Source organism: Asparagus officinalis, chromosome 10 (assembly GCF_001876935.1).
Source record: "Asparagus officinalis chromosome 10, Aspof.V1, whole genome shotgun sequence".
Classification (NCBI taxonomy): Eukaryota; Viridiplantae; Streptophyta; class Magnoliopsida; order Asparagales; family Asparagaceae; genus Asparagus; species Asparagus officinalis.
In genome coordinates this window covers 16611388-16634639 of record NC_033803.1, presented here as the reverse complement: position 1 = coordinate 16634639, position 23252 = coordinate 16611388, and the positions used below count along the sequence as shown (strand labels likewise).

The window sequence follows — 23252 nt, the reverse complement described above, 5'->3', positions numbered from 1 at the left end:
TTTCATTTGTTTGAGCCATCATCTCCATAAAATGATGGTGGTGGTAAGGCAGGAGTCATCTGACCTTCCTAGGCTCTATAAGGATTAAGGCATCTCCTGACTAGCTGCACCCTATGAAGCATCGACTCTTGCAAATATCCCCGAGTCCGTGTCCGATGCTTGTCGGAGACGGACACGCGTTCGACACGTGTCGGACACATCGTCAACGACGCCGACACGGTCAACTCCATTGACTCGCGCAGACACGGGCCGGACAAGGCGAGGTTGAGGGCGACACGACGAAACCCAAACCCGAAAACCCAATTTCAAACTTGAAGAAACCTAAACCCTAACCCTAGTCGTCAGAACTTACCCAAATTCTCGTCGAAAGGGCTCTTGCAAAGAAGTGAACAGCCGCAAGCTCTCAGTCTCGTCGTCGTCGATCATCCCCGTCAACGATTTGTCGTCGTCGATCATCTCCAAGACACGGTCAGTCTCTCCGCTCTCTCTCTCTCAGATTGCTCTCTCTCTCCCGATCGCGCTCTCTCTCCCCGATCGCTCTCTCTCTCTCTCTCTCTCCGATCGATCTCTCTCTTTTATCGTTCTCTCTGATTCTCTCTCTCTCTCTCTCTCTTATTGTTCTCTTTGATTCTCTCTCTCATTCTCTCATTCTCTCTTTTAGCTCTCGATCCGATCCGGTTCTCTCTCTCTCTCTTTACTGTTATTGTTTTTAATTTTAATTCTCTGTTATTATTTGCGTTTTTACTGTATAAAAATATGAGAATGACATAAAAATGTTAGAATAATATATAAATTAGAACTAGGATTCATACCGTTACTGTTACTGTTAATTAATTAGTTAATTAATTAGGGTTTTATTTTTTAATTTACTGTTAATTATGATTTTAGTTACTGTGTTACTATTATTAATTTTTTAATTTATTGTTATTGCTATTGTATTTTACAGAAATAGAACAAGACGGGAGTTCTAGTGGTAGTGGAGTACAAGATGACAAATGTCCGCTTTGAAAATATATTACCAAATTGGAGAAAAATAGGGGAACGACAGGAGAAAATTAGAGATGGAGATGTAATTATTGCAGAGAGGATTTTACCGGTTCACACTCAAGAGTTAAAAATCACCTCTTGAGGATAAGCGGGACTGGAATTAAGATGTGTTCTAAGTCAATTTCCGAAAACCTAAGGGAGTTTCAAAGGACGTGGGATCAAGCGGAGGCGAGGTTGAGGGCTTCTAAGCCTAAGATGCCAGTTTTGCCTATATCTTCGACTGCAAGTACGACCGGTATAGGTGCAAGTGCAAGCATGCCGATTGGTGCAGGTGAATCTAAGAGGAGGAGGTGGCCTAATAGCGTGGAACAAGCATTTAATATGAGAGCAAGAGAGGAATTAAATGCATTGATTGGTAGGATGTTCTACACCGGGGAATTATCCTTCAACTTGACAAGGAATCTATATTATGCCAAGGCTTTTGCATATGCCGCAAGCAATCCAATCTCTAGCTACAAGCCTCCCGGTTATAATTTCATAAGGACCACTATCTTACAACGTGAGAAAACTCACGTAGAGAGGTTGATGGATCCCATCAAGGACACATGGCAACAGAATGGGGTCTTCATTTGTAGTGATGGGTAGGCGGATGCACAAAGAAGACCCATCATCAATTTTATAACGGTATGTGAGCGAGGGAGAAGTCAAGAATAAGTATTTTATCCAAGCACAACTAGAAAAGTGCATCACAGAGATGAGACCGAAAAATGTCATCCAAATCATAACCGATAATGCTTCGACATGCAAGGCCGCGAGAGGGCTTGTGGAGGGCACCCGACCTCACATATTTTGGACTCCTTGTGTAATCCATACACTTAAATCTTTCTATCAAGAATATTTTTGCGGCTAAGAACACGGAAGCAAATGCCATAGCTTATGCACAATTACATTAGATTACAGAGATCTCTGATGATGCATTATTTATGAAGAATTTTATCATGAATCACTCTATGCGGCTTTCCATGTTTAATGATTATTAAGAATTTTATCATGAATCACTCTATGCGGCTTTCCATGTTTAATGATTATTCCAAGATGAAGCTCCTATCGATTGCCGACACAAGATTTGCTTTCCATGTTTAATGATTATTCCAAGATGAAGCTCCTATCGATTGCCGACACAAGATTTGCCTCGTGGGTTATTATGTTGAAGATTTTTAAAGTCGTCAAGAGAGGTCTCCAAGATATGGTCCTTAGTGATCGATGGAGCTTGTATAGAAAAGATGATGTCGGAAAAGCTCAATTTGTGAAAGAGAAAGTCCTCGATGATTTGTGATAGGACAAGATAGATTTTATTCTTGACTTCACTGGCCCAATCTATGAAATGATGGATCACCGACACCGATACACCATGTCTTCATTTGGTGTATGATATGTGAGATACAATGATTGAGAAGGTGAAGCAAGCTATTTATAGGCATGAGGGTAAAAGGGATAACGAGGAATCTCTTTTTTATGAGGTGATTCACAAGATCTTGGTGGATCGATGGAACAATAGCAACACCCCGTTTTAGTGCTTAGCACACTCTTTAGTTCCAAGGTAATATTTCACATTTTACTCTTTAAGCGAATATTTCTATTACTTAATACCTTGTGGGCTAATTCATGTTATTAACGATCATAGGTACTATCATTCCACATGGCTCAATGAGAACGTCAATCGGCAAGCTCCAAATCAAGATCTTGAGATCTCTACAAAAAGAGCAAAGTGCTTAAGAATATACTATCCAAATCCCAATGAACGATGGGCGGTGAACTTGGAATATGCTAAGTTTGTGGGGGCTTTGGAGGCTTTTAGTGATCCGGATTCTCTTTCCGATAGAGCACATATGGATCCTAAGTCATAGTGGTTTCTTTATGGTGCAAGTATTCCAAATTTGCAATCATTGGCCATAAAACTTCTAGGCTAACCTTATTCCTCTTCTTGTTGTGAACGGAATTGGAGTACGTATGGTTTCATTCACTCCTTAAAGAGGAACAAGCTAACATCGGCACGTGCGGAGGATCTTGTTTATGTTCACACCAACCTTCACTTACTTTCTCGAAGTTCGGAAGAGTATATGGAAAGGAAATCAAGAATGTGAAATGTTGGTGGAGATGCCTTTGACTCATTTCAAGGGTCGGTATTTTAGATGTTGCCACCCTTTCTCTTGACGAGCCCACGATGGAGACCGTTGTGTTTGAGGAGGATGAAGGAGTTAAAACCATAGAATGATCTTTTGATGTTTTAATTTGAGAACTTTATTTTTAAGATACACTTTTGGTTATAATTTTTGCAATGTTAGTAACTTAGTATTTTGTAGCCATGGAACTAGTTGTAAATTGAACTTTATTCTCTTGTATTTTGATATGCTCAAGATGAAAGTAATAAAAATTAAAATTTGGTATTATCTTCAAATCAGTTACATAATTTACATGTGTCATTGATTATACAAGCCAATGTTCACTGTTATAAATAGCGGTAAATAGCCCTATAATAACGGCGCTAATAGCGTTAGTGGTCCCTTCCCGCGACGCTATCGCCCGTTACGCTATCACGCAATAGCAATGACATATTACAGAATATGTCTGTTCACAAAAGTGGTCAATAGTGTGTCATAACGGTAAATAGTGAACTATTGCATTCGAATTTTGCTTTTTGACTGCTATTTAAAAGCGGTTTGAGGCTTAAATTTTTAAAATTAAACTCAACCCTTGACCATTGCATTTTATCGTCTCCTGTGATTTTCAGCATACTCCCGCCACCTCTCGTAGCCTCTAACACCTACCTTGATACTTCCTCTTATCTCCTTCACCGTGAGTTCCTCTTAGGGCAGTCTTGTCACCGCTAAGCTCTTCTTCTCGAAAACGACTTTTTGACTCCTCCAGTCCTCTTCGGTATTACGTGATGGTTACATGTCTATTTCATGTTTAGGATTTCTTTAAATTATCCAATATGTACTTTTAGATTTCTTAGATTTTTTTTAAATTTTTCTTTTTTAGTATTTAATATTTATACATATCTAAATTAGACCGCTATTTGATTTTGTGCTTTTTACCACTATTTTGCCGTAATAGCCCGAAATAGCCTTAGCGATGTCTCACCGCTACGCGATGCTATCCGCTATCGATAACCTTGCCAATGTTACATAATAATATAGCATAAAAATTTTGATCTATTTTTCTATATATTCATCTTCTCTTTCTTGTCTTCTTTAACATTATTGTCTTCAATTCTCCAAGAGATCATTGTCATTCCGACGTCTTAATTCACACCTGCAACACACATTTTCCTTTAGTTTCTTATTTATAATCTCCACTTTACATAACAAAAAGATATGAAAATGTAATAGGAATTTAATTCAATATTGATCTATATATAATAATAATATTAAAAAAATCTAACCGTGTCGCCGTGTCCGATTTTTTTGGGTTTTGCCGTGTCCGTGTCGTGTCCGTGTCACCGTGTCTGTGTCCGTGCTTCATAGGCTGCACCCTTATTTATATTGTTCCCTTTTTATGTTAGTTAATTTCTTATCCATTTAATAATGTTTCCACTCATTTGCAATGATGTTTAAAAAATAAATCATGTGTAAGTTCATTTACATTTCATAGATAGTCAATTTCCTATTTGGAAGCACACACAATGTATGCTATCATTAATATGTGACAAAAAAAACACTCTGAGGTTCATGCTTGACAAGCAGTGTTGGTACAAGGACTTCGTGATTTTCTTAGTCTTAAGTGCTTAAGGTTATGATTTATGAAGATTGCAGCCCTAATTTTCCTGGCCAGTTGTCATATATACGAGGGTCTGACATGATGCGTGACTAAAAACAAGGGAAACTTACCTTAGTTCCTTTCAGAGTTTGGATGTATTGGTAAAATGTTAAGAAACTTTTGAGAGAGAAGGGAAAACATTAAAAAGAAGAAAGGGATTTATAAAACAAAAAAGTGGAAAAAGAAAAAGGTAGGATAACTCGTTGTAACTTCATATTCTGTCCAGGGGCAACGCATAAGAGAAACTTATCAAAAAACATAGTGATCTATATAAGTTTTAATGATCATTAAAATCTGCTACTTATGATGTGTGAGACAGATACAGGGTACAAAGCAACATGCTTGACTCTGTAGACGCAATGATTCCAGAAAAAGTTCAAGATACGGTTACAATGTGGTTATGGAGTGCAAATGTGTTGTAACCTTCATTATCTCGTAGCATGATTTGTAAGGCTAGAACAATTATAAGGGCAATTATTTCAGATGTCATGAAATATTTCTTTATATATACCAAAGTTATGTGAAAAATTAGATTCCTTTTTACAAGCTTTAATGGATCAACAAATCAAACAGAATTGTGAATTCATTGCTTAGACATTTGTTTTTTTAGTTCTCATTCTCAGGTTCATCTCGAATATCTATAATTCTATACTAATATATAATAAACTTAGTGACGGTAGTGAAAATTTTGATGAATGGGGGACGTCCTCCTTCCTATAGTAATTGTGGGGGTAAAATTGTAATTTTGGAAAAGATTTTTTTTCTCTTTATGTTTTTATTCCTTATCTTGAGAACATTCTAAACTCATGACATGAGAATATGATTTGAACTCACAATTAGATTAAAATCACATAATTAAATTGGAATACTCCCCATATTTTTAGTCACTTGCTCCTATTATATTACCCTTAATAAGGAAACTTTTCAACAAATTTGTGTTAAGAATTTTTGTTGATTTAATTGCTAAATGACAGTTTGGGATGCATTTTCTACATCGAACTCTATAATAACATTACATAATTAAATCGTTATGGAACTATTAGTATGTCTAATGGAGAATTAATTTGGCAAAAATTTAATATTTTGCACTTCTACTGCACATGTCAATGTCCTAGTGTATGGGTACAAATTTATACCTCAAGATATCACATGTATCCAAATACTGATGTGCATCTAATGCAGGTATATATCAAGTTTCAAAGTATCAGTGCCAGATGTCCTTATTGTTACATATGCTGGACTATCAACAAATATAGTGACATTAACATTCTTTTGGCTTAATCTATAAAAGACTACATAACATGACACTCCTAGAATTGTTGCACTTTTGCCTTCTGAAATCTTGACATATTTTCAGCAATTATCAGAAGCATACAAATCAATTTCAGGTTTTTTTTTTTTGAGTCTACTGCCTCTGTTATGGATAACTCGAGCAATCGTGTCTCTCACATATGTGCTTGTTTGTTATTGTGTGAGTTAAAATCCAGAAAGAAAATTTGGAACTCACAGCTTTTATGCTGTTTGGTAGAGGGGGTGCTAACGACCGTGATTGGTAAATTTTCTGAATTTCTGATCTTAAAGGGCTTGGTTTTGGAAGCTGCTACCAAAATTAGTCTATGCCTTATCCATCCAGCTCAAGTTCTTCAGGATTTTGAGTCCAAACACGGAAGTTAAAAGTCCAGCTACAAAGTTTGTCGAGTGAACCCAATCCTCTGATTTCATTACATACTAACATATTAAGCGTGTTATGAAATGTGTGTGTTTACTCGTCAATGGCTAATTAACTACTTTTTCAGTAAACTAACTGGAGCTGCACTAATCTTAAGCTCTAATTACTACTGTTTTCAGTAAACTAACTTGAGCTGCACGAATTTTAAGTTCTACTTTTAACCTCTGATTTTGTGGCATGCAACTATTTTATTCATGCACAGGTTTGAGCGTTGCGTATTGCTACTTTTACAGGTAAAATAGAGCAATCAACAAAAGATGAGCTGCGGGAAGTTCATGCAATTTGGATCAACAATGTATCAACTTTTCTTATTTGCATTTTTATTTTTATTTCCCTTTTCGTGTTGATATTCTCAATTACCCATAAGTGAAAGTTGATGGTGTAGTATTAATTGGTGTAGGCCCATGAACTATTGAAGCAAAAGAATGAGGTGAAGCAGAAAGGTTTGACTCTTAAAGTTGGATCTTTGTTAACATTATATATTGTAACAAATTGTGAATGTTGCTCCTAATATTATGTATAATACAGGGATTGCTGATCGGAATGCAGATATGATTCAGGATCAGAATGAAGGAGCTGGAAGTTCTTCAGGACACGAAGGATCAGCAGAAAACTTGCGTCCAACTGTGAATCCTTCAGTGGCCCCCCAGACAGTGCTTCTGGGGAATAGTGGCTCAAGGATTAACTGTCCTGTGCAAGAGTACTCGATAATTACATCAGTGGTTTCCTTTTTTAAAGGATCATGGGCTACTTTGCTGTCAAATACTAGAATTCGAAGTCAGTTTCCGCTTTATCTAGCAGTGGCAGTTGTTGCCATTCTTATCCTAATGCAGGAAAGTTCTCTTAGATTTTCTATTCCTTCTATTTTTCGTTAATATAGAAAAACTATTTATGCATGCAAACCTTCGCTTAAATATCATGTTGAATGAGTGAAAAGCTCGTGAGATTTTCTATTCCTTCTATTTTTCGTTAATATAGAAAAACTATTTATGCATGCAAACCTTCGCTTAAATATCATGTTGAATGAGTGAAAAGTTCTCACGAGCAATTTTAACTTTTGGTCTGTCACATTAAGCTCAAGATTATTTTTTCCACCTCATATGTCTTTTTCCTGATAGTAAGATTGGTTAGTAATTACTGTTTATCTGAAATTCCTTAAAATAATAGTTGAAGATAATTCACTATAGAAAACTTACCATCTTATCTTCTATTCCTGTTAGTAGGGCTGAAAATGAATTGAATAAATATTTCGAATTTGAATCTGCATTCAAATATCTTTCTCTGAATAGAAATTTGGACACGAATACTTTAATACATGTATTTGATTACCATTTTATAGTTTTTGCATACTGAACTATTTAATTAAAAGAAATATTTATTTCTGTGTTAGAGAGATGCTTTAATTTTCAAAGAATTTGAATTTTTTTAAATAACATAAAACCAAAATTGAAAATGATTCTTTGTAACTATGATGTAAAAATCTGTAATTTGAATATTTGGGTAAAAACTAATTTCGGGCTGTTTAGTCATCTCAAAATTAGTATAGAATTCAAACTAAAAACGTATGGGAGATTAAAAAACATAAATCATGTAAATTGTGCAAGTTGTAAGAGATCAAATTTTATGAATAAAATCGAACATGCAAGTGTTCATATTTAATTTGTTTAATATTCGAATACTAAAATTATTTGATTTCTCTTAAGTGATATCTATAATTGAATTTGGACGAATAATAATTAAACTGTTTGATAGTTAGATAAACTCCCACCCCTACCCATTATACTAAGAAAATTTAATAGGTGCCGCTGCTTCTTGCTCTGATGAGCTTTAAATTGTATAACCAGAAGGATATCACGCATTCTTTCATACATTTCATTTTATAGTAAACTTATATCACATTTTGCAGATATGGTCTCTGACAGTTCATATTCCTTTTGCATTGCTCGCAGATGAGCATCATCATTCTACTGACGAGAGTGCCTGAAGTTCATGTAATTAATCACGGGAATCAAATTAGCGGTATTAGTGGATACAGAGCAGAGAACATAGAGTGGATGGAGAAACGTGTAGACTATCTCAAGGAAGAAATGTTCATGGTAGAAACTCAACTGGAGAGAATGAGGCATGAACATGCAATGCTGAAGTCCCATCTGCTCAGTCTTGAGAGTTTCAAGCCGAAGTCATAACTAATTCTGATCTTTCCCAACTTTTTGTGCATATGATGAAATTCAAACTTTTTCTCACCCAAATATTGGGATAAAGGTTTCTCTTCTTTTTCTCTACTTGCTTCTGTACAAAAGTGACAGACTTTTCTGCAGCATAGATGAATTTAATTGAATAGAAATTTTGTACAGTTGATGCACGTCCATCCTTCTCCCTTCCTGCTTCAGTGCTGTATCTCAAAATCGTTATCTTGTGTCGCCCTTTCGTAACTTTAAGTGCTTGTTGACAACTTATTCATCCTCGGAAAATGTAAAGAAATAACAAATGTGAAGTCCATCTCCTTTTGAGTATTGTGTAGTCAGCCAGCAGTAATCCCTGCTTTGCTGATCATCCAGCAGTAATCCATGCTATGCTGATATCAACGTATTGGCTGTAGTTTACCAGCTTTCACTTCGTTCACTTACTTGTATTATTACGTCCTGTGTCATGTCTGCAGGTGTTGTTGATGGACTAATATATAGTAGCAACAATCAGCTCGAGGGCACTTATTAATGTCTCTTTATCTGTTTTCTTGCACTCAGCATTTTTATCAAATGCTTTTTCTACCCGCTTATTGCTGGTATTGTTGTTAACGTTATAAATGTATAACATGAGTACATTCATTCTGCGCCCATAATGATAATATATCTTGCCAGTATGCAATTGTTACAGCCTTACTATAACCAATGAGTACTATGAGATAACTACTGATGTTTTGTATCACCAGAATGAAAAGAAAAGAAAAGAAACTGTAACAATTGCATACAGGATAGCTCAGAAAAGATACCAATTCTAGTGAGTAATGTCGATATACGGTTAAAAAAAAACTGTTATCCAGTGCGTCAAATGTAAACAATGAAAAATTTTGATATTAATACAAGTAGTGAGAAAACTTGTAACAAAATTCTGATGATTTTCCAAGTGGACGAACAGTGGGGGCTAGAGATAGCTCGCGCTAATTCACTCGACGGACCCATTGTTCAAGCCTGAGCTGCTTCAGTGGCGGCGCATCATACGGCTTTCTCTTCCTCGGGCACTGCCATTTTCCTGCATTCCCTTGTTCAACCTCAACCTGAACGTTGGTTTTATCTGCCAGAATCCCATTCTTCTCTTTCAGTTCCTCTCTCATCAAACGCTCACATTTCCCTCCCCGTTTCACCCCGCTCGTGGCTTCCACATTCTCTTGATTTTTTACGGAGACGGCCGTCGGCGGACGACTTCTTTCCCTTCTCTTTGTGGAAATAAAACCGTCCTTTGAGGCACTTGCAGCGAGTTCTCCGCTACGACATCTCTTCGGCGATTGCTCTCTCTGCAACGTGCCCTCCCCAACCTTCAATTTGTTGCTGTTTTCGTTCGCGGTGAGGCCATCGTCATTCGTGCACGTCTCTCCGAGCACACGCCTTACCGCTTGTTTCCGCTTCAACCCTGCCACGGGCACTTTCAAAATCTCCTCCTGAGCACTTCCGTTCTCTTCATCGTCACTCCTCTTGGTTGTCGCTACTAAATCTTGGCCGTCTTCCGATAAAACGCGATCATCTTTAACACGAGGTTCGTCCTGTACTCTCACAAGTGCAAAATTACAAAAACATTATCCAAGAATCTAGACAAGGAAGAAGAAAAGGAAAGTAGCTAGATGCTACCTTATTAAATTTAGGAGGACCTTCTTGCTGCTGAATCTCAAAACCTCCCAATGGATCCTGGGTTTCGTCGAGATCGTGAGAAGGATGGGAGGGGTCGGGAGATTCGTACTGGTAGCTCGAGAACCAGTCCCGGATGTCCGGAGGCTCTGAAAATAAACTCACAGCGAATAGAAATCGAAATAAAACAGAGCGGTTTCAAGAATTACTCAAAAACAAAGAACTTGGGTATTTGATACGAACGAGAAGGAAGCGAGAGAGGAAACGAGCAATCAGCACGAATCTGGAAATGGGCAAGAACAAGAGATGAATCTTTAGTGTTTGAGAACAAACATCAAGCATTGAATTTTTTTTTTTTTTTGGTATGAACACATTTAATGAGGAGGAAGAGGGTCGCTAGTACCTTGTAATCGAGATCAGGGAAGTCGGGCTCATCCATTTCCTTAGAACTTTGGGACATCTGATGAAATTTTGGTCGGGTTTCTATTTGTTCCGTATCGGAAACAGAATTTTGCCGCCGCAGGTTTTGGCGGGAGTTTTTAGATTTCTGGACCGCGAAAACTGAGTCGTGTGATCTCACGTGGAACTATCCCGTGGAACGCGTCCATGGTCTATAGCATTACGACAGTGTAAAATCCCTTTATTTGAGGGAAAAGAAGAAATTTTCAAAACCGATCCAAACCATGTTTTTATTTTCAAAACCGACCCATTTTTTTTATCAAAATCGACCCACTTTTTGGCACGTCAGCTTAATCACATTCTTAAACAGTCGGGGTTGGCAACCCGACTGTTTAGGAGATTGTTAAATCCCAATTAGAAGCCTTAAACCCGATTTTTGCTGTCCTAAATAGTCGGGGTTGGCAACCCTGACTAATTAGGAAATGAGATTAAGCTGACGTGACAAAAAATGAGTCGATTTTGATAAATAAAAAAAATGGGTCGGTTTTGAAAATAAAAACATGATTTGGGTCGGTTTTGAAAATTTCTTCGAGGAAAAATTATCAAGTGCTTTTGGCTCTATACCGTTAAGTGTGCACATAAATAATTTTAACCGTTCGATCATTAGATTTTGAGACTCATGCGCAGATCCAACGGTTGGCCTTTTGAGTACACATTTAGTGGCATGAACCGTCTCCACCGGATCTCCTTGATACTACTCCCGTGAATCTTTCATGTTTTAGAAATAAGTCCCATAAATTATTGAATTGCTATTAGGTTATCCGATTCTTATATTAGTCTCTTCATTCAAGAGTGGGAGTCAGTTAAAGGGATTAATTTGAAAAACTTATGAGGGTTGGGGAATGTAATAGCAATTTCTATATTTGAGAAGCTAATTTTAGAATTACTTAAGAATAGAACAACCTAATAGAAATTTCATGATTTGAAATACTAATCTCAAAGTATGAAAATTTTAAGGAATTAATATCGAGAAGAAGAAAAAAAAACAAAACATTAATTTCAATCCACATAGGCCCACGTAATTGACATCAGACGTAAAATTCAAAATTACAATTACCAGAATCATAAATGTGAACCTGATTCTAATATTTTGTTTATAAACACAACTCGCAAATTAGTATCTCAAGTGTAACATAACATTTCAATGTGGTCCGACTCTTTTTATGATAAAAAAAAGGCATCTCAATTTCTAGCCATCGAATTTTACGAAGTGATTGCCCCTCACAGTGACATGAATATTCCATCGTACATAATGAAGATAAGGAGGTGGAAATCTCAAATCCGTACTTCATAATTCCTTTTATCAATATCCCACACATGAGACAGCTCTTAGCTCGAGTTTCATCAATAAGTCACTTTGTATGTTCAACATAAGTTGACTATTTGGGTAGAAGGATTTTTCGGAAAAATAATTCATCTCCCATATCTCGTAATTGATCTCACCAGCTTTGAATGTAATGATTTTTTTTCCCCAACAAGTATTTGAGGATGATGGAGAAATTTTTGATGGTGGAACTCCCTTATTGATAATGAAATATGCAAGCCAAAAAAAACTGCATATAAGAAAAGGGAACAAATGATTAGGAATTTGAATTTTAAAGGATACGTGTAAATAATAGAAGATGGAGAGATGAGCGTTGTAGGAAAAATATAAGTGAAATATTTACATGCTTGCGCTTACTTCTTATTGAAAAGCATTTTCCTCTGATGAGTAGAAGAAGATCAAGAGGGGAAAAAAAGTACAAAATAGTTGTTGCAAGATGATAGATTATATAGATAGTTCTCGTTGGAATGGTAAGCAAGATAATTATGAATTAATTAAAAGCTTAAAGAATCAATGTCATTTATATCTCCAGCTAGAAATAGGGTGGAGCCTGCTGGAGTTTTTTCAAAATGAGAAAATATTCAAAATAGTCAAATTAAGAAGGCGGGATAAAAATCAGAGCCTTGAAGCATGAAAGATAGATGCAAATTCATAAGTATTATAAACATATATCTCTGGAACCTAATCTTTATCTACAATCTCACAAACAGAAGAAGAAATATATAGTTAAAAAACGTATTTTTATTTATTTTTTAAAAATTTAATCATTCATTAGCTACATTACATGATAGGCTCTTCAAATGTTTTTTCCATTAATTAGAATAGTAACCACCAAGATCAAATCTAACTCTGAAGAGAATTGACTTATCATTACAAAATTTTATTATTTACCAAATAAATAAAGATTCCAACAATTTTAGCATGAAAATGATTATTCTGCTATGGTTTTATACAATCTATACAGAGGTTAACAACCTAATGTGGTAAATTTTTTTTGAAATCGATGACTTGAGATTGGAGCAGAGTTTATAAAACGCTGGGTTTGGCTTGGCTAATGGGTTTGTTATGTGACTAGTTTATTTGTGGAGGGTGATACTGGTTAAAAATATCAAGTATTTTAAACACTTTATTTTCCTTATGAGTTAGTTGTTAAGGTAATGAGTTTGTTATTAAGGTAATGAGTTGGTTGTTAAGGTTATAAGTTGGTTGTTAACCTTATGAGTTTGATGTTAACATCGGTAGAGAGTTATAAGTTGGTTGTTAATGTTATGAGTTGATTGTTGATCTTATGAATTGGTTGTTAAGGTTATGAGTTGGTTGTTAAGGTTGTCAGCTGATTGTTAAGGTTACGAGTTGGCCGTTAAGGTTATCAGTTGGTTGTTAAGGTTATGAGTTAGTTATTAACCTCGGTAGAGAGTTATGAGTTGGTTGTTACGATTATAAGTTAGTTGTTAACCTTATGAGTTTGTTGTTAACATCAGTAGAGAGTTATAAATTGGTTGTTAAGGTTATAAGTTGGTTATTAACCTCATGGGTTTGATGTTAACATCAGTAGAGAGTTATGAGTTGGTTGTTAAGGTTATGAGTTTGATGTTAACATTGGTAGAGAGTTATGAGTTGGTTGTTAAGGTTATGAGTTGTTTGTTAACCTAATGAATTGGTTGTTAAGATTATGAGTTGGTTGTTAAGGCTACAATGTTGCGCGCCGTGCAGAAACGTGCTCGACAACCAAATGAGTCGGCGTGCTATGAGAGAAGGGAACCAAATAAAAAACACGAGTGCAATCCACCACAATACGACATAAATCAAACCAAACACAAATATTTACATGGTTCGGCAATTGCCTACGTCCACGGGAAGAGGATGGGGGAGATTTCACTATATGAAGAAGAAATACAACGGGTTACAACTCACAAAATTACTCAAATATAATCCTAACCAAAGCTCTCAACTCCCTCACAATATCTCCCTCTCAAAGTGCTCAATAGTCTCTCCTTTCTCTGATAAAGAAACCCTAAAAAACGTGTTTGTATTTATATCAAACACCAATCCAAAACCAACTGGGAAAAATAAACCAGCCCAATTACCCGCTTCGCGATCAACCGGCCACATTCTCGCTGTTGACCAGCCAAAAACAGGATTCAAACACTGTAATCATGCACGTTTTCGGTCGATCAGATTTTCGGTCGACCGGTCGAACTCGTTCGGTCGACCGACCAGAACAGGGTTTCAGACCCTGTAATCCTACAATCTGTTGATCGACCGGGCCTATGTCGTCGGTCGACCGACCCGTAGCCACACCTGTGCACTTCAAATTTTCTGTTCTTCTTTGCCATTTCTTCAATTCTCCACATCGGTGAAGTTTTTCCAAAACTGAGCCGACACCAATCCGCTGCATCGTCTCACCAATCCGGTTGCACCAATGTGGTTGTCTACGTACCCTTATCCTAAGGGATCAAGTCACCCATAGTTCATCCAAATGGCCGCGAACGACCTCAACAATCATGAATTTACAATAAGTTTTTACAATGATCAAACTTGTTGCTCGGAACCACCTTTGTGAGCATATCCGCTGGATTATTTTTTGTGTGGACTTTCACAATCTCCACATCCCCATCTTTAAGAACATCTCGAACAAAGTGATAACGAATGTCGATATGCTTCGTCCTCGCATGAAAGACCTGATTCTTCATCAAATAAATAACACTCATGCTATCACAATAAATGGTGATGGATCGCTGCGAAACACCAAGATCCTCCAAAAGTCCTCAAAGCTAAATCGCCTCCTTAACAGCCTCCGTAATCATCATATACTCTGCCTCCATCATCGACAAAGCCACCGTAGACTGCAAGGTGCATCTCCAACACACCGACGCATTGGTCAAAGTAAACACATATCCCGTAGTAGACCGGCGTTTATCCAAATCTCTAGCGTAATCCGAATCTACGTATCTAATACATAGCTGTCCACCACTAGTGTCCCACTCAAAAACCAAACCAACATTGAGAGTACCTCGAATGTACCTCAAAATCCATCTCACGGCATCCCAATGACCCCAGATCTGGGTCATGCATGTACCTCGAAACCATGCTCACTGCATGTGACAAATTCGGCCTCGTACAAACCATGACGTACATCAAACTTTCAACTGTGCTCGCATATGAAATCTTCGACATCAACTCTCGACCTTCAACTATTTTCGGTGAAAGGTCATCTAAAAGTTTCAAATAGGCTCCTAATGATACACAAACTAATTTTGTTTTCATGCTCACATTGAACCGCTATAGAACCTTCTTCAAATAAGCCACCCGTGTCAAACAAAATTTGCCATTGTCTTTATCTTTGCCTATCTCCATCCCCAAAATGCACTTCGCTTCACCCAAATTCTTCTTCTCGAACTCATTCGAAAGCTGAATCTTTAATCTATCTATCACGGATCTGGAAGTAGAAGCAACTAACATGTCATCAACATAAAGTAATAAGTAAATATACGCACCTCCATTAAACTTGCGATAGTACACGTAAGGATCAAACTGGCTCCTAATAAACGAATGACCGATCATGAACCCATCGAATCGCTTATACCATTGTCGAGGAGATTGCTTCAAATCGTATAGCGATTTCTTCAACCTACAAACCAATTTATCCTTCCCTGCAGCTCGGAATCCCAATGGCTGAGTCATATAGATTTTCTCATTAAGATCACCATGAATAAATATTGTTTTCATATCCAATTGATCTAATTCTAAACTATAATGTGCCACCAAAGCTAGCAAAATTCGAATCGAAGAATGCTTCACCACTGGAGAAAAAACCTCATTATAATCAATACTCTCCTCTTGTACATAGCTCTTCGTAACCAACCTAGCTTTGAACCTCACGTGAGTGCCTTCAATGCCCTCCTTCTTCGTATACACCCACTTGCAACCAATAGCCTTCCGTCCCTTTATAAGCTCGACAAGTTCCCATGTGTTGTTCCTATAAAGAGACTCCATCTCCTCCTGTATAGCCACCTGCCACAGATCAGCCTCCGAACTCTGCTCGGCCTCTCTGAATATAGTATGAACTATCTCATTGACACTCTCCACCAGAAGTTCATACGTAACAACTGTGTCCGTATACCTACTTGGCATCCATATATCTCTCCTCTGTCTCCGAACCACAATAGAATCCTGAACCCGAGTCGCCGGTCCCTGATCCTGCTCAATAATACATGTATCATCCAAATCATCACTGTGCTCGCCTAGGATCACCTCAGTCGGCACTCTAATGGATACGATACCATCTGGATAATGTGGAGTTGCATCAATCTCCACCACCTGTGATGTCTTTACTGTCGGATAGCTCTCCACCTGATGAGAGCTAGGAAGCTTCAAGATAGAAGCATCATCGAATGTGACGTCTTTACTCAGTACAATCTTCTTATCAACTGAATCCCAAAGCTTGTATCCCTTGACACCACGTTTGAATCCCACAAATATGGTCTTTCTAGCTTGAGGTTCCAATTTACCTGTTCTAATATGATAAAATACAGGGCACCCAAATACCTTGAGCTGATCATAGTCGAGTGCTGGCTCTCCCGATCACATCTTCATAAGGGTTCCCCCCTCCCAATCATAGATGAAGGTAGCCTATTAATGAGATGTCTCACATAAGAAAGTGGCTCAGCCCAAAAGATCTTCTCCAAACCACTCTGTGATAATAAACATTAGACATTCTCTAGCAAAGACCGATTCAATCTTTCTGCCACCCCTATTTTGCTACTATGTGTGACTAACTGTGAAGTGCCTCTCTATGTCCTCGTCTCAACATAGCTACTGAAAGGGGTCAGAAGTATACTCACCGCCGTTATCGGATCGCAACGTCTTGATCTTTCTTCCAGTCTACAGTTCTAATCTCTTCTTCCACTCTACAAATATCTCTAGGACTTCACTCTTTTTCGTCATGGTGTACACTCAACAACGCCTAGAATAGTCATCTATAAACGTGACGAACTAATATCGACCACCAAGTGATACCGTCTTGGTGGGACCCTAAACATTTGTGTGCACGTAGTCCAAGATGCCCCTCGTTCTATGGATGGCTGTCACAAACTACACATTCGTCTTCTTACTAAGAACACAATGCTCACAAAACTCAACTTTCCCACTCTTGGCTCCCTTCAATGGTCATTGCTTGCACAAAGCTTGAGTGACTTTTTACATGTGTGCCCCCAACCTATAGTGCCAAAGCCTGCTCGAGTCTGCCTCTGAAGTAGCTAAAGCTACCTGACCAATCTCAGTGCTCCCCTTCAGATAATATAAATTCCTACTACGGACTCCCTTTATCACTACCAAAGATCCCTTAGTAACCTTCGCTACAGCATTCTCAAAGGTCACCTTGAATCCCTTCGCCTCCAAAGCTCCAACTGAAATAAGATTCTTCTTCAACTGAGGAACAAATCTCACTTTATTTAATTCATAAACTACTCCATCGTGCATTCAAATCCTAACGGTACCTATCACACAAATGCACATGATTGATTATTTCTCATGACTACCATACCCCCATCGAGTTTCTCGAACGATTCAAACCAATCTCGCCAGGGTGTCACATGATAAGTAGCACCAGAATCAAGCATCCAATCAGATGCATCCACATGGTTCACTTTGGGAGTAATCAATAGAGAAAAGCACAAATCATCAGAATAATCACCTCTCACGATGTTCACCTTATTGGCCTTCGGACCATTCTTCTTGCTATTCTCCTTCTCCTTGAGCTTCTGGCAATCTCTCTTCCAATGTCTTTATTCCTTACAAAACGCACACTGGTTCTTCACTAACTGGTGGTGACCCCTTGACTTTGACCTGTTCCTATTACCACCTCTCGGATATAGATTTCTTCCTCTCGTCGACAAGGCCTCTCCTGAAGTGCTAGTACGGGCAGTCTCTTTTTCATTCCTCCTCAAATTGTAGTTCGTCAATGCGTTAGTCACTTCACTGTTGGTGATGGAAGATCTCACACAAAGGTATCATACTCCTCATCGGGTAAGGAGCCTAATAAGATAATCGTCTTATACACATCCGTTATCTTCTCATCCACGTTCGTCAAGTTCGACAATAACTTCATATAGTTGTTCACATGAGCTGCAAGTGAGGTTCCCCTGGACATCTAGAATTTGAATAATCTTCACAGCAAGTGCAACCGATTCTCAATACTCTTCGTATGGTACTTGTTCTTAAGAATCTTCCACATTTTCATCGTAGACGTCACTCCAATCACATCGTATTTTAGTTCTTGTTCCAAACAAGACATGATCACACCACAAGCATTCCTATTCATCTTGTGCAATATTGTCTCGTCGTATTTCGGTGGCCTCTCATCGACCATAATGGTCTCTTTCAATTTTTGAGCACTGAGATCGTCCTATACGTCGCTCATCCACAAACCAAAATTGATTTTATCGTCATATTTCACCACACTAATCTTAGTATTCTAAAATCCAACCTGAACTGTACTCGCCATTGTCTTGCTGCTTTCACCAACTTCTTCTCCCATGCTTACAAACTCTAAATTGCAAAGAAAGATTCAAACTTTGATAAAAATTAAGAAATTATCCAACTGAATCCTAGATCGGATTTTAAATAGATCTCCTAACCACACGAGGAAAGCGAAATCTCGAACAGACAACTCCACAATGCTATCTCCACCGAAGCCTAGAACTTCAAGAACCAAGCTTTCAAAAAAAACGAATCTTCCTCCACCCAATGCAAAACCCTAGATCTAAAACCCTAGAGCTCTGATACTAATTGTTGCGTGCCGTTCGGAAGCGTGCTATGAGAGAAGGAAACCAAATCAAAAAAACACGAGTGCAATCCACCACAATACGACACAAATCAAACCAAACATAAAGATTTACGTGGTTCGGCAATTGCCTACGTCCACGGGGAGAGGATGGGGAGATTTAACTATATGGAGAAGAAATACAACGGGTTATAACTCACAAAATCACTCAAATATAACCCTAACCAAAGCTCTCAACTCCATCACAATATCTCTCTCTCAAAGTGCTCAAAAATCTCTCCTTTTTCTGATAAAGAAACCTTAAAAATGTGTTTATATTTATATCTAACACCAATCCAAAACCAACTAGGAAAACCAAACCAGATCAATTACCCGCTTCATGGTCGACCAACCAGAAACAGGATTCAAACACTGTAATCGTGCATGTTTTTGGTCAACCGCCATAAGCGTTCGGTCGTCCGACCAGATTTTTGATTGATCGATTGAACTCATTTGGTCGACCGATCAGAACAGGGTTTCAGATCCCTGTAATCCTACAGTTTATCGGTCGATCGGGCCTATGTCGTCGGTCAACCGACCCGTAACCACACCTGTGCACATCAAATTTCATGTTCTTCTTCGTTGTTTCTTCATACAAGTTGGTTCTTAATATTATAAATTTGTTGTTAACATTATGAGTTGATTGTTAACCTCGATAGAGAGTTATGAGTTGGTTGTTAACAATTAGTTATTTCTAGCACTCATCTATAAAGGTTAACAATAAACTTATAACCTTAACAACGAACTCATAAGTTTCTACCGATGTTAACATCCAACTCATAACTCTCTACCGAGGTTAACGATCAACTTATAACCTTAACAACCAATTCATAACATTAACAACCAACTCGTAACCTTAACAACCAATTTATAAGGTTAACAAATAATTCATAACCTTAACAACCAATTCATAAGGTTAACAAATAACACATAACCTTAATAACCAACTCATAACTCTCTACCGATGTTAAAAACCAACTTATAACCTTAACAACCAACTCATAACTTTAACAACAAACTTATTACCTTAACAACAAACTCATAAGGAAAATAAAGTGTTTAAAATACTTGATATTTTTAACCAAGATCACCCTTCACAAATAAACTAATCACATAATTTACCCATTAGCCAAGCCAAACCCAGCATTTTATTATTTGCAAATTGACTCCTCACCGACACCATAAAAAAAGAGCCTCAGACTTTTATAGATTCTGCTTCAATCTCAAATCATCGATTTTTAAAAAAAATTACAACTTTGATCCAAATCTTCTTCGTCTTAAAAGATCGAAACTTGACTCCAGCCCTAGTTTCAAGATTGATATCTAAAGGTACCTGCTCTTTTTATTTAGATCCTCCAGCACCGTTGAATCGACGCTCTGTCCTTAGCTTATCACCACCGTCTTCAAGATCGCAATGTTTTTCGCCTCATGAACGAACGCTGGGAAAGTTTCGTCGCCAATGTCGACGCCGGAAGAATTTGGAGGGAACTAGGATTTTTTTTCCCCCAAAATCCATTTATAATCATCATTCATGCCTACAGCAACATCTAGAGAGAGAGAATTATGGTCTTCAAATGTTTAAAAGTGCACAGGAGGGGATTTTGAGGGCTAAAAGAATTGTGGGTTTGATTGTAGGGGTTTTGGGAGCTTTGAAAAAGTCTTAGGTGGTGGGAGAATACTTCTTGTTATTTTGGGGGCTAGAATCAATTTTTCCTAAGTAATATACTAATGTTTCAATGGAAAGGACGCCTCCCTGCATAACGATGAAAATCATTAAGAAACCCCTCTTGTTAATACAAAGTGCTAAAGCTCATCAATACTATGATTGGATACGAGATTGTTGATGTGACGAATTTCTAAATATTCTTAAAAAGACAAACATATTGGGTTCAAACACAGTGCAATAATTTATTTTTTATATTAAATTTTCACTACTCATCTAAAGAAATTAACTTGCATCATATAATTATAGCACAACTTGTGATTATTATTAACTTTAAGCATGAGAAGTTTGACAATTATAAGAAGCCAATACAATGCTATAATCTTCTTGTCATTATATTACATCCTTCTCTCTACCGGTCTTTGGTCCACTTGTTCTTTCATTTTTTGGATGAGAAGAGGGTGGCGTCTTTGATATTTCCAGGATGAGTTTGGCCAATTTTGGAATTACCTTCTCCAGCTTCTTGATGTCCAATGTGACCACCAATCAAAGAAAATAAATCCTATGGAAAAACATCAATGATATATATCTTAAAATAGATTATCACGATGCAAATTGCTGCCGGGGGAATATTTATAGGCTTCGGATGCCGTATGATAAGAATTCGTGAGTTGAGTATATCTTTAGTTAGTAATGACTTTCCCGTGTTTAGGGATGTTCCTAAGGCAGTTAGGAAGCTAGTGGACCGCACAAATCCCGAGAAAACATCGAAAAACACGTTTTGGGAGTTTACTGGGCGCGAGACACCTCGGGGTGTCTCAACCTGCAAGACATAATTGTGTGTCTCGGCACCCGAGACACATTAATGTGTCTCGGGTTTCGAGACACCTGAGTGTGTCTCATTCCGTTGCTTCGTTGTTTCGTACGTTTCGTCGTTTCGTGCGTTCCTTTTCTTCCTTTTGCATCGGATGATCCTCTTTGACTTAGATAACGACGTTCTTCATCTTCTCTTCGTCTTGAGCTATGTTCGGGAACCTATAGGTAATTTTTTTATGCCTACACCCTCAAGCGTAAGGCAATTGATAGGGATAGGGATGTATCAGACCTCTTCCATTCAAGCGAGGGTAGCAATAGATGAGGAGTAGGAGTCTAGCTTATCAGCTGCATCAGATTTTGATAGTTCTTTTGGTATTTTGCACATACAAGGATATAAACAGTTTTTTATTTATTATTTTACACATACAGTGATGTTTTTATACAAGGATGTTAGTTCTATTTCCATGCCATGCTAGTTCTAATTAATGTACATAATAGTTCTATTTTGATCCGTGTTAGTTCTAATGGATTTCATGTTAGCTCTAATCGATTTCATGTTAGTTCTAGTTCCAGTTCCATGTTAGTTCTAATTGAGTTCATATTAATTCTAGTTGAGATCATGTTAGTTCTAATGGATTTTGTGTTAGTTCTAAAAGTAGTTCACATTACTTCTAGTTGAGATCGTATTAGTTCTAATTCGATTCGTGTTTGTTCTAGTTGAGATCGTGTTAGCTCTAATGGATTTCGTGTTAGTTCTACTTCATGTTCCATGTTAGTTCTAATATGCAGTCCGCGTTAGTTCGAAAAGCAGTTCATGTTAGTTCTACTTCCATATATATGTTAGTTCTAATTGAGCTCGTGTTAGTTCTAATTGAGATCGTGTTATTTCCAATGAATTTTGTGTTAGTTCTAAAACCAGTTCACATTACTGCTAGTTGATATCGTGTTAGTTCTAATTTGATTCGTGTTAGTTCTAGTTGAGATTGTGTTAGCTCTAAATGGATTTCATGTTAGTTCTATTTCTTGTTCCATGTCAGTTCTAATATGCAGTTCGTGTTAGTTCTAAAAGCAGTTCATGTTAGTTCTACTTCCATATATATGTTAGTTCTAATTGAGTTTGTGTTAGTTCTAATTGAGATCGTGTTAGTTCTAATGGATTTTGTGTTAGTTCTAAAACTAGTTCACATTACTTCTAGTTGAGATCGTGTTAGTTTTAATTCGATTCGTGTTAGTTCTAGTTGAGATTGTGTTAGCTCTAATGAATTTTGTGTTAGTTCTACTTCATGTTCCATGTTAGTTCTATGAAAATACTTACAACATTAAACAAAACGTAGTAGTCTGTAAATATACAAGCAAAATAATTAACAACATACTAAACACTTAATCAGTAATAGGTTCATTACATGTTTTATGGTTATGACATTCATACAAAATACTTAATCAGCAATAGGTTCATTACATGTTTTACGGTTATGACATTCTATATGACATCGATAGCATTTAACTGGGCGGGTGTAAACAATTTTGTTGTTGATACATCTAGTTTATTTCTCCCTTTCCTTTTTGTTGTTAGTGATGGTAGGATCTGGATCTCATCATGTGGTATGCTACGCTTCTCGTAATCAAGGATGGGTAAATGATTGGCTCGTAGCTTTTTTTAAAAGATTCAACCGTCATAAACCAGACACAAAATTGGTAAACATCCCTCTTCATATACATAATGGTTATGCGTGCATGTTTGCAAGGGATACGAGTTAAATCCCACGCACGACACGTGCATGTTTTATGATCAA

General features: G+C 37.4%; 2 protein-coding genes across 4 annotated transcripts in view; one reads left to right on the top strand and one right to left on the bottom strand.

Annotated features, from left to right (window-relative positions):
* LOC109825014 (protein VASCULAR ASSOCIATED DEATH 1, chloroplastic) overlaps positions 1-9120 on the top strand; it is a 34392-nt gene extending 25272 nt beyond the window's left edge. Inside the window, exons 15-18 of one of the 3 annotated variants that reach the window (XM_020391680.1) lie at positions 6769-6830; positions 6936-6978; positions 7064-7368; positions 8485-9120. In XM_020391680.1, coding sequence (XP_020247269.1) covers positions 6769-6830; positions 6936-6978; positions 7064-7368; positions 8485-8721 — 647 coding nt within the window. In that variant the 3' untranslated portion in view covers positions 8722-9120. Of the gene's footprint in view, positions 1-6737; positions 6831-6935; positions 6979-7063; positions 7383-7480 lie in introns of those variants that run through there. The other 2 variants (XM_020391682.1, XM_020391683.1) reach the window with 2 other exon arrangements.
* Positions 9520-10848, bottom strand: LOC109825340. Its single transcript, XM_020392185.1, has 4 exons — positions 10778-10848; positions 10618-10657; positions 10378-10523; positions 9520-10292 (listed from the first exon to the last, which is right to left on the bottom strand). Exons 1-4 carry the CDS (start codon positions 10832-10834, stop codon positions 9693-9695), a joined length of 843 nt encoding a protein of 280 aa, XP_020247774.1. The 5' UTR covers positions 10835-10848; the 3' UTR covers positions 9520-9692.